The sequence below is a fragment of the Cololabis saira genome, chromosome 20, assembly GCF_033807715.1.
Source record: "Cololabis saira isolate AMF1-May2022 chromosome 20, fColSai1.1, whole genome shotgun sequence".
NCBI lineage: Eukaryota > Metazoa > Chordata > Actinopteri > Beloniformes > Belonidae > Cololabis > Cololabis saira.
Genome location: NC_084606.1, coordinates 606,832 through 620,123, shown reverse-complemented (window position 1 = coordinate 620,123; position 13,292 = coordinate 606,832). Strand labels below are relative to the sequence as shown.

Here is a 13,292-nt window from a genome sequence, read left to right as displayed (position 1 = left end):
GGGACTGGAGGGACTGGGGGGACTGGGGGGACTGGAGGGACTGGGGGGACTGGAGGGACTGGAGGGACTGGGGGGACTGGGGGGACTGGAGGGACTGGGGGGACTGGAGGGACTGGAGGGACTGGGGGGACTGGAGGGACTGGGGGGACTGGGGGGACTGGAGGGACTGGGGGGACTGGGGGGACTGGACTGGGGGGACTGGAGGGACTGGAGGGACTGGGGGGACTGGGGGGACTGGGGGGACTGGAGGGACTGGAGGGACTGGAGGGACTGGGGGGACTGGGGGGACTGGGGGGACTGGACTGGGGGGACTGGGGGGACTGGGGGGACTGGAGGGACTGGAGGGACTGGGGGGACTGGACTGGGGGGACTGGGGGGACTGGGGGGACTGGAGGGACTGGGGGGACTGGACTGGGGGGACTGGAGGGACTGGGGGGACTGGAGGGACTGGGGGGACTGGAGGGACTGGACTGGGGGGACTGGAGGGACTGGACTGGAGGGACTGGAGGGACTGGGGGGACTGGACTGGAGGGACTGGGGGGACTGGAGGGACTGGGGGGACTGGAGGGACTGGAGGGACTGGGGGGACTGGACTGGGGGGACTGGGGGGACTGGGGGGACTGGAGGGACTGGGGGGACTGGACTGGGGGGACTGGAGGGACTGGGGGGACTGGAGGGACTGGGGGGACTGGAGGGACTGGACTGGGGGGACTGGAGGGACTGGGGGGACTGGACTGGAGGGACTGGGGGGACTGGGGGGACTGGGGGGACTGGGGGGACTGGGGGGACTGGACTGGAGGGACTGGGGGGACTGGAGGGACTGGGGGGACTGGAGGGACTGGAGGGACTGGGGGGACTGGAGGGACTGGGGGGACTGGGGGGACTGGAGGGACTGGGGGGACTGGAGGGACTGGAGGGACTGGGGGGACTGGGGGGACTGGAGGGACTGGGGGGACTGGGGGGACTGGAGGGACTGGAGGGACTGGAGGGACTGGAGGGACTGGAGGGACTGGGGGGACTGGAGGGACTGGGGGGACTGGAGGGACTGGGGGGACTGGGGGGACTGGAGGGACTGGGGGGACTGGGGGGACTGGAGGGACTGGAGGGACTGGGGGGACTGGAGGGACTGGGGGGACTGGAGGGACTGGGGGGACTGGGGGGACTGGAGGGACTGGGGGGACTGGGGGGACTGGACTGGGGGGACTGGAGGGACTGGAGGGACTGGAGGGACTGGAGGGACTGGAGGGACTGGGGGGACTGGAGGGACTGGGGGGACTGGGGGGACTGGAGGGACTGGGGGGACTGGGGGGACTGGACTGGGGGGACTGGAGGGACTGGAGGGACTGGAGGGACTGGGGGGACTGGGGGGACTGGGGGGACTGGAGGGACTGGAGGGACTGGAGGGACTGGGGGGACTGGGGGGACTGGGGGGACTGGACTGGGGGGACTGGGGGGACTGGGGGGACTGGAGGGACTGGAGGGACTGGGGGGACTGGACTGGGGGGACTGGGGGGACTGGGGGGACTGGAGGGACTGGGGGGACTGGACTGGGGGGACTGGAGGGACTGGAGGGACTGGACTGGAGGGACTGGAGGGACTGGAGGGACTGGAGGGACTGGGGGGACTGGAGGGACTGGACTGGAGGGACTGGAGGGACTGGGGGGACTGGACTGGAGGGACTGGGGGGACTGGGGGGACTGGGGGGACTGGGGGGACTGGGGGGACTGGACTGGAGGGACTGGGGGGACTGGACTGGAGGGACTGGAGGGACTGGGGGGACTGGGGGGACTGGACTGGAGGGACTGGAGGGACTGGGGGGACTGGGGGGACTGGGGGGACTGGGGGGACTGGGGGGACTGGGGGGACTGGACTGGAGGGACTGGGGGGACTGGAGGGACTGGGGGGACTGGGGGGACTGGGGGGACTGGAGGGACTGGGGGGACTGGACTGGGGGGACTGGAGGGACTGGGGGGACTGGACTGGAGGGACTGGAGGGACTGGAGGGACTGGAGGGACTGGAGGGACTGGACTGGAGGGACTGGAGGGACTGGAGGGACTGGGGGGACTGGACTGGGGGGACTGGAGGGACTGGGGGGACTGGACTGGAGGGACTGGGGGGACTGGGGGGACTGGGGGGACTGGACTGGAGGGACTGGGGGGACTGGAGGGACTGGGGGGACTGGACTGGAGGGACTGGGGGGACTGGAGGGACTGGGGGGACTGGGGGGACTGGGGGGACTGGGGGGACTGGGGGGACTGGGGGGACTGGACTGGAGGGACTGGAGGGACTGGGGGGACTGGGGGGACTGGGGGGACTGGGGGGACTGGAGGGACTGGGGGGACTGGAGGGACTGGAGGGACTGGAGGGACTGGGGGGACTGGAGGGACTGGGGGGACTGGACTGGGGGGACTGGAGGGACTGGAGGGACTGGAGGGACTGGAGGGACTGGAGGGAATGGAGGGACTGGGGGGACTGGAGGGACTGGGGGGACTGGAGGGACTGGAGGGACTGGAGGGACTGGGGGGACTGGAGGGACTGGGGGGACTGGACTGGGGGGACTGGAGGGACTGGAGGGACTGGGGGGACTGGAGGGAATGGAGGGACTGGGGGGACTGGAGGGACTGGGGGGACTGGAGGGACTGGAGGGACTGGAGGGACTGGAGGGACTGGACTGGAGGGACTGGAGGGACTGGAGGGACTGGACTGGAGGGACTGGACTGGAGGGACTGGAGGGACTGGAGGGACTGGAGGGACTGGGGGGACTGGAGGGACTGGAGGGACTGGAGGGACTGGAGGGACTGGAGGGACTGGACTGGGGGGACTGGAGGGACTGGAGGGACTGGACTGGAGGGACTGGAGGGACTGGAGGGACTGGACTGGAGGGACTGGAGGGACTGGAGGGACTGGGGGGACTGGGGGGACTGGAGGGACTGGAGGGACTGGAGGGACTGGAGGGACTGGAGGGACTGGAGGGACTGGAGGGACTGGAGGGACTGGGGGGACTGGGGGGACTGGGGGGACTGGAGGGACTGGAGGGACTGGAGGGACTGGAGGGACTGGAGGGACTGGGGGGACTGGGGGGACTGGGGGGACTGGAGGGACTGGGGGGACTGGAGGGACTGGAGGGACTGGGGGGACTGGAGGGACTGGGGGGACTGGAGGGACTGGAGGGACTGGGGGGACTGGAGGGACTGGGGGGACTGGAGGGACTGGAGGGACTGGAGGGACTGGGGGGACTGGAGGGACTGGGGGGACTGGGGGGACTGGAGGGACTGGGGGGACTGGAGGGACTGGGGGACTGGAGGGACTGGAGGGACTGGGGGGACTGGAGGGACTGGGGGGACTGGGGGGACTGGAGGGACTGGAGGGACTGGAGGGACTGGAGGGACTGGACTGGAGGGACTGGGGGGACTGGAGGGACTGGGGGGACTGGGGGGACTGGAGGGACTGGAGGGACTGGAGGGACTGGAGGGACTGGGGGGACTGGAGGGACTGGACTGGAGGGACTGGAGGGACTGGACTGGAGGGACTGGAGGGACTGGAGGGACTGGGGGGACTGGGGGGACTGGAGGGACTGGAGGGACTGGGGGGACTGGACTGGAGGGACTGGAGGGACTGGAGGGACTGGAGGGACTGGAGGGACTGGAGGGACTGGAGGGACTGGAGGGACTGGACTGGAGGGACTGGAGGGACTGGACTGGAGGGACTGGAGGGACTGGAGGGACTGGGGGGACTGGGGGGACTGGAGGGACTGGAGGGACTGGGGGGACTGGACTGGAGGGACTGGAGGGACTGGACTGGAGGGACTGGAGGGACTGGACTGGAGGGACTGGAGGGACTGGAGGGACTGGAGGGACTGGAGGGACTGGAGGGACTGGGGGGACTGGGGGGACTGGAGGGACTGGAGGGACTGGGGGGACTGGGGGGACTGGAGGGACTGGAGGGACTGGGGGGACTGGACTGGGGGGACTGGAGGGACTGGAGGGACTGGAGGGACTGGAGGGACTGGAGGGACTGGAGGGACTGGAGGGACTGGGGGGACTGGACTGGGGGGACTGGAGGGACTGGAGGGACTGGACTGGGGGGACTGGGGGGACTGGAGGGACTGGAGGGACTGGAGGGACTGGGGGGACTGGGGGGACTGGAGGGACTGGAGGGACTGGAGGGACTGGAGGGACTGGAGGGACTGGAGGGACTGGACTGGGGGGACTGGAGGGACTGGGGGGACTGGGGGGACTGGAGGGACTGGACTGGAGGGACTGGGGGGACTGGAGGGACTGGAGGGACTGGAGGGACTGGGGGGACTGGAGGGACTGGAGGGACTGGGGGGACTGGACTGGGGGGACTGGAGGGACTGGAGGGACTGGAGGGACTGGAGGGACTGGAGGGACTGGACTGGAGGGACTGGGGGGACTGGGGGGACTGGGGGGACTGGAGGGACTGGAGGGACTGGGGGGACTGGAGGGACTGGAGGGACTGGAGGGACTGGGGGGACTGGACTGGGGGGACTGGAGGGACTGGAGGGACTGGAGGGACTGGGGGGACTGGACTGGGGGGACTGGGGGGACTGGACTGGAGGGACTGGAGGGACTGGAGGGACTGGAGGGACTGGAGGGACTGGGGGGACTGGGGGGACTGGAGGGACTGGAGGGACTGGGGGGACTGGGGGGACTGGGGGGACTGGGGGGACTGGAGGGACTGGGGGGACTGGAGGGACTGGAGGGACTGGGGGGACTGGGGGGACTGGAGGGACTGGGGGGACTGGGGGGACTGGGGGGACTGGAGGGACTGGGGGGACTGGGGGGACTGGAGGGACTGGGGGGACTGGGGGGACTGGAGGGACTGGAGGGACTGGAGGGACTGGGGGGACTGGGGGGACTGGGGGGACTGGGGGGACTGGAGGGACTGGGGGGACTGGGGGGACTGGAGGGACTGGAGGGACTGGGGGGACTGGGGGGACTGGGGGGACTGGACTGGGGGGACTGGGGGGACTGGGGGGACTGGAGGGACTGGAGGGACTGGAGGGACTGGGGGGACTGGAGGGACTGGAGGGACTGGAGGGACTGGAGGGACTGGAGGGACTGGAGGGACTGGACTGGGGGGACTGGAGGGACTGGGGGGACTGGGGGGACTGGAGGGACTGGACTGGAGGGACTGGGGGGACTGGAGGGACTGGAGGGACTGGAGGGACTGGGGGGACTGGAGGGACTGGAGGGACTGGGGGGACTGGAGGGACTGGAGGGACTGGAGGGACTGGAGGGACTGGAGGGACTGGGGGGACTGGGGGGACTGGGGGGACTGGAGGGACTGGAGGGACTGGGGGGACTGGAGGGACTGGAGGGACTGGAGGGACTGGGGGGACTGGACTGGGGGGACTGGAGGGACTGGAGGGACTGGAGGGACTGGGGGGACTGGACTGGGGGGACTGGGGGGACTGGACTGGAGGGACTGGAGGGACTGGAGGGACTGGAGGGACTGGAGGGACTGGGGGGACTGGGGGGACTGGAGGGACTGGAGGGACTGGGGGGACTGGGGGGACTGGGGGGACTGGGGGGACTGGAGGGACTGGGGGGACTGGAGGGACTGGAGGGACTGGGGGGACTGGGGGGACTGGAGGGACTGGGGGGACTGGGGGGACTGGGGGGACTGGAGGGACTGGGGGGACTGGGGGGACTGGAGGGACTGGGGGGACTGGGGGGACTGGAGGGACTGGAGGGACTGGAGGGACTGGGGGGACTGGGGGGACTGGGGGGACTGGGGGGACTGGAGGGACTGGGGGGACTGGGGGGACTGGAGGGACTGGAGGGACTGGGGGGACTGGGGGGACTGGGGGGACTGGAGGGACTGGGGGGACTGGGGGGACTGGGGGGACTGGAGGGACTGGGGGGACTGGGGGGACTGGGGGGACTGGACTGGGGGGACTGGAGGGACTGGAGGAAAACGTACAAAAAAATGCGAAAATGCACGAAAACGCGTGAAAAAACTTACGAAAAAAAGTATGAAAAATCGTACGAAAATACGTACGAAAAAACGCCCGAAAAATCGTACGAAAAATCCTACGAAAAAATGCAAAAACGCATGAAAAACGCAAAAACGCAAGAAAAAACGCAAAAACACACGAAAAAACGCAAAAACAGAAGAAAAAACGCACGAAAAAACACACAAAAAACGCAAGAAAATGTGTGAAAAATCGTACGAAAAAACGTATGAAAAATCGTACGAAAAAACGCCCGAAAAATCGCACGAAAAAACGCACGCAAAAACGCACGAACGCACAAAAAAACGCACGCAAAAACGCACGAAAAAACGCACGCAAAACGAACGCACGCAAAAACGCACGAAAAAACGCACGCAAAAACGCACGAAAAACGCACGCAAAACGAACGCACGCAAAAACGCACGAACGCACGCACGAATGTATGTTCTCAGGAAGGCTGTAAGAATTTCTCTGCCATTATAAGACAACACAAGCTGAATACAGTTTCATCACAAGGGTAAGGTCCTCTTTGTTGGCATTCTTGTTTACAAGCCCACTGCTTCCCGAGACACCTCTTTCAGGTGATCTTGTCCTCCAAATAGACGAGGGATGGTGTACATAAGAATTGGACGTCCACTTGGAGCTACTGCATTTCTGCTGTTGTGGATAATGTGGGTATTCCATAAATGCGCATATGCTGTACCTCTTCCTGTAGAAGAAAATACCATCAAGAACAAAGATTAATGTAATGCTTCCTGTTCTGAGTCAATATGATACATGCAGATATGCTCTCTTATGTACACACACACACACACACACACACACACACACACACACACACACACACACACACACACACACACACACACACACACACACACACACACACACTTGGCTCCCTTTAACAACTATACTGGGGCCTGAAGCTTAAATCTGTGCACTTTGTAATACTGTTTTAAAAGTGCTAAATAGTTGACAGATTACTTGGGAGATGTTGGGCTGTATGTATGGGATAAACAGTTTATAAGTAGCCCAATAACTGTTGATTGTTTTGTAATGTTAGTAGATGTGGTTTCTTGTATAAATTGGGTCATTCTGGTTGAATGTAGGTTCAGTTCGGTCCATACAGAGGACCTGAAGAACCAGCATCTCTTTCTCCTGGTAATTGTTGTAACTGCACCGGTGTTATGCCGAGTTTTGCATCCCTGCTAGAATTGCGTCACCGCGCGGCAACTCAACCCTTTAACACTCAGTAATGACTCTTTAAAATCAAAGTTTGATAGAAATCACATGGTAATTCAGGGCAGGGATGCAAAACTGTGCATAGTACCGGTGTTTCCCGGTAACCCTGGCTGGCTGACTAAGTTAACTAGGTTATAGCTCTGCATGACTGAGCCTTGACAGCAGTGAAATAAAGTTTTCACAAGAAGTTTTATACACTTACATGTTCTTGTTCCATGCGTGAGAGGAACTCTTCTGGTACACCGCGATTTCGTAGAAAGCTCAACAGTGGAGTAACTTTATCCATGTTTTGGGTCGTGGTGATGCCAGTTCACAACCGGTGTTCTGCCATTCCTTGCTCCCTGCCAGAAAATGCTACTTTGTGGTTCTGCGCATGCGCACAGTCGATTTTCAAAGTTTGATTGCGACGCCAATCATTTCTTGCACGATGTAAAAAGGATAATATGGGATGTCGAGTATTTGATCCTTCAAAATACATTACCCATGACATGAATTGCATTACACTTTGTGAAAATTATACGATAAAGAGAGAAAAAAAAACAATTCTATCGCTTTATTTGATATTCATTCGTCTATTCACCTTTATTTAACCAGGCAGGTCATTAATAACACATTCTTATTTATAATGACGGCCTGGCAAGAGACAAGGACCTCTTGGGGAAAAGGACGTGGTTTAGGGAGTAAAACACAATAAAATTGTAGCTCTACAAAGGTAGAAAACCATTGGGTAGCATTTTTTGGCAAAGCAGCAAAATATGGCAGAACACCGGAGCACATGACTCAGCTCGGCCCGACTCCAGCCACAACACACGTATCACGTGATTAATAGTACATAAACGTGAAACGTTTATTGTTACCTTCCCTGATGATATATTCAAAGTTCATTCCATATATTCAAGGTTCATTCATTCCATATATTCAAGGTTTGTTCATTCAATATATTCAAGGTTCGTTCATTCAATATATTCAAGGTTCGTTCATTCAATATATTCAAGGTTCGTTCATTCAATATATTCAAGGTTCATTCAATATATTCAGAGTTTCATTCAATATATTCAAGGTTCATTCAATATATTCAGAGTTTCATTCAATATATTCAAGGTTCATTCAATATATTCGGGGTTTCATTCAATATATTCAAGGTTCATTCAATATATTCAAGGTTCATTCAATATATTCAAATATTAATTTCCTGAACGGCATGCCATAATATATATATATATATATATATATATATATATATATATATATATATATATATATATATATATATATATATATATATATAAAAAAAAATATATATATATATATATATATATATATATATATATATATATATATATATATATATATATATATAAAATATATATATATATATACATATATATACACTTCTATATACACATAATAATATACAAAATATATTTAAAAAAAAACATACCCATACACAACATATACATACATATACACATACATACACATATATACACATACACATATACACATATACATATGCACATATATATATACATACATACATATACACATACACACACACACACACACACACACACACACACACACACACACACACACACACACACACACACACACACACATACACACCTATATATGTATATATACATATAACAGTAAAATACAATTATTTGTTTTTTTCTTCTCATCAATCTCATGATTCAAATGATACATTCCTTCTTGTTCTTGTGTGTTTATATTAGTTGGAGGACCAGGTGATGTGGTGAAGCGGTACAAGGAAGTCCTTGCCATTTTCCAGACGGGGAAGAATATGGCCAAATCCTTCGAGAAGTATGGAGTAGACAGACTTACTATTGTGAGGACTGCAGCGATTGCCGAGCTCGCAATAGCTGCTCCAGAAGAATATGATCATGTGGAGAAGGGGGAGACGGTGGCAGACTTTGCTAAAAGATGCAAGCAGGTTATAAAGGCCACTGAAGTCATTTCTGCTACAATACATAAAATGAAGGATGATAAAATGATGCCAGCCTATCATACTGTGTTATTGTATTATGTTACTAAATAATGTTTGTTCAAAGCTATATATATATATATATATATATATATATATATATATATATATATATATATATATGTATATATATATATATATATATATATATATATATATATATATATGTATATATATATATGTATAAGATGTATACATATAACAAATGTTATCTGTTATCTGTTTTATTTTGTTTTAAATAAAAAGTGTAAACTTCTTTATATGTGATTGCTTAATTTACTAATGGTTAATTATTAATTAATAATTAACCATAAGCATAATAAGCATTAATAATGTGTTACCTAAGGGATAAATGTGTTACACTTTACAATAAGGGTCCAGCAAGCCTTTACTAATGGTTAATTATGGTTAAGTAATGCTTATGAGGCAGTTAAGCATTAATAATGTGTTACCTAAGGGATAAATGTGTTACACTTTACAATAAGGGTCCAGCAAGCCTTTACTAATGGTTAATTATGGTTAAGTAATGCTTATGAGGCAGTTAAGCATTAATAATGTGTTACCTAAGGGATAAATGTGTTACACTTTACAATAAGGGTCCAGCAAGCCTTTACTAATGGTTAATTATGGTTAAGTAATGCTTATGAGGCAGTTAAGCATTAATAATGTGTTACCTAAGGGATACATGTGTTACACTTTACAATAAGGGTCCAGCAAGCATTTACTAATGGTTAAGTAATGGTTATGAGCCACTCCTATACATTTATTAAGGTTTATGTCAGGTTACCGTTCATAAGGTCAGGTAAGCTACCTGATAACATACACAGCACCATTAGGAAATGATTACTTAAGACTCTAAATAGTTGTTTAATAATGCCCATCCAGTAAACATGTACACCATTAGTGAATGATTAGTAGATGTATTAGGTAGCTGTTACTTAATGCATATTCACTCCAAATAAACACCATTAGTAAATGATTACTAGGGACATTATTAACGTTTTACTTATGTATTAACTAATGTATTACTTTATACTAAGTAATGCATACATAAGGATAAATAATTACATCATGTAACGTTTATTAATGCTTACTAATGTATTAATTAACTCTGAGCAGTAGGCATTAATTAACTGTTTATTAATGCATTAACTAATATGCTAATTAATGTTAAGTAATACATAATAATGGTTATTTAACTATTATTACACTGTTAATTAATGCTTAATAATGCATTAACTAACTTTATTAATGCATTAACTAATATGCTAATTAATGTTAAGTAATACATAATAATGGTTATTTAACTATTATTAAACTGTTAATTAATGCTTAATAATACATTAACTAACATTAATTAAGGGACCCTTATTGTAAAGTGTTACCAGTAAAAATAATGAACTGATAATAAAAACTGAACTATGAAACAGTGTAAGAAGTTACTGTAAATAAATACAATGACTATAGTAGCAGTAGCATCTTGTGTCCATCCATGTTTCGTGCTGGGAGAGTCCGCGTGAGATTCACTGCTGGAGTAGGAGAACCTTCCCTGATGATTCACTGCTGGAGTAGGAGAACCTTCCCTGATGATTCACTGCTGGAGTAGGAGAACCTTCCCTGATGATTCACTGCTGGAGTAGGAGAACCTTCCCTGGTGATTCACTGCTGGAGTAGGAGAACCTTCCCTGGTGATTCACTGCTGGAGTAGGAAAACCTTCCCTGATGATTCACTGCTGGAGTAGGAGAACCTTCCCTGATGATTCACTGCTGGAGTAGGAGAACCTTCCCTGATGATTCACTGCTGGAGTAGGAGAACCTTCCCTGATGATTCACTGCTGGAGTAGGAGAACCTTCCCTGATGATTCACTGCTGGAGTAGGAGAACCTTCCCTGATGATTCACTGCTGGAGTAGGAGAACCTTCCCTGATGATTCACTGCTGGAGTGTAGGAGAACCTTCCCTGCATGAGGATGTGATTCTGGAAGTTTTCCAGATCTGATGTAGTCCTGCAGAGTGTGAGAATAAAGATACAAAAACATTATGTCTTTCTGATAATTACTGACCTATAAATCAATCAACATATTTTGTTGATCACAAGTTTGAATTTTTTCCGTTGTTGAAGTCACTGTAATTACGCAGACAGTAAAAGCAATTAATATATAGAAAAATTAGAGAAATGTATATATTTATACACTCACAAGATAAAACGACACATTATAAACACCATATAAGGTTTATTTTACTACCCTTGTTATTATTTTAATATAATTCAAACAAAGTAGATTTATTTTATATGCTTATATGGTGTTTATATTGTATTCTTTTTATCTGGGAGTGTATACTTTGCCTTTATATTTCATTTTTTCTGCCTATATTTTACTGTATCTACAAATGTGTTGATTTTACCATCAGTGTATAAGTATCTGTATATCAGTACTGGAGTTGAGGGGGGATGAGGGGGGATGGCATCCCCCCTGAAATAAAAACGGCCAAAATCATCCCCCCTGTAAAACTGCCATTCCTCCTTTCCATTCCGTCATTTCATCAATGAATGTGGTTTTACTGCTATTTCAACATTTAGAGTCATCACCAGAAAAATAACACCAGAAAAATTACTTATTTGACCATTTTCATCTGTTTCAAGTTCATTTTCACTTGAAATAAGTAGAAAAATATGCCAGTGGGACAAGATTTATCTTCTTATTACAAGCAAAAAACATCTTGTTCCACTGGCAGATTTTTCTACTTATTTTAAGTGAAAATCTACTTGAAACAGGTGCAAATTGTTGTTTTTTCCAGTGATGAGTCTTGTTTTAAGTGTAATGAGATTTTTTTTACTAAAATGAGACATTTTAACTAGAAACAAGACAAATATTCTTGTTAAGATTGTGAGTTTTTGCAGTGATCCATGTTACTTATCCTGTGAAGGACAGAGTCATATTGATAAGTTCAGAAAAGTGTTTTTTATTCTTGTGTTTTGATGTATTTGATGTAAGCCCAGTGGATATTTAAAGCTTACAGAAGGCTGCATTTAACTGCTGCTATGTCATTCCTGCAGTATTTCTGCAGGTGTTTTGGTCACTGCTATTATTTGTAATATATTATATTATTTATAATCAGCACAAATTATCTGTCCCCATATGATAAAATCCACCATCCCCCCTGATTTTATTTTACAACTCCAGTACTGCTGTATATACAGACCTGCAGAGTCACATGGTTTACATAGATATTGACATTTGCTACAGTAGCAACACTTACAGCAGCTGTAGTAGTTTCAGGATAATTGTTTTTGTAAAACACACTGACATAGGTGTTGATAAAAGTGCATACCTGGAGGTGATGAACGTCTTTACATCCTCCAACCATCTCGTCCATGTCGACGGCTACAAGGGCTTGTAGCGAGTGAATGTTTATTCTCCACCGGGCATTTAGCTTGTTACTCTCCCGCTTTCTTTTTTTTCGCCTCCTCCGCTCCGTTAAAACTTTTATTTTCTTCTGATATTTTGCTGCTTCAGCCATGATACCAGCTCCTCATTCAGCTCACCACCAGTTCTCCTGAGCTCTGCGCTCCACGCCCCGCCCATTTTCATCTGGACTACGAATGGGGAAGGAGGGGGAAGTGACGTATGTGCCGTAAAGCAGTCAAAGCCGTAAAAATGTGTAGTTTTTTAGTGTGGCAGGGTTCCTACCATGCTCCTCAAAGTTACATAGTGCCAGTGAAGGCGATACAGACCCCTCAGACCATGACAGAGGTTCATTAAACCTGTTGGAAGTTGATGTACCATCACAATGATGATGATGAAATATTAGATTAAGGTGGAAAAGTTACATAGTGCTGGTTTAAGTTAGGTAACAAAGTGTTTGTACTTCGTTACTTGACACCTCAGCAAACTACTGGAGACTCCTGCATCAGTCATTAAACAAATAAATATTTTATCTGGAAAAATGCAGATGCAGAAACTGAGCTGAAATAGTTCAAGCGAGTGTCAAAATGATGCTGTCGCTATCCGTGGTGCTGAACTGCTCTGACTTTGTGTTGTTTTAGGATTAGTGACCGTGTAA

The 13,292-nt window shown here is 51.2% G+C and overlaps 1 protein-coding gene across 1 annotated transcript; it reads right to left on the bottom strand.

Moving 5' to 3' along the window:
- Positions 1-4,598: 4,598 nt before the first annotated feature.
- Positions 4,599-12,605, bottom strand: LOC133420892 (uncharacterized; the record flags this gene model as incomplete). The annotated part of the gene is made up of 5 exons (XM_061710774.1): positions 12,561-12,605; positions 5,811-5,892; positions 5,437-5,755; positions 5,143-5,376; positions 4,599-5,001 (listed from the first exon to the last, which is right to left on the bottom strand). Coding segments are annotated over exons 1-5 (1,083 nt in total), but the record flags the coding sequence as incomplete, so codon positions are not given.
- Positions 12,606-13,292: the final 687 nt, after the last annotated feature.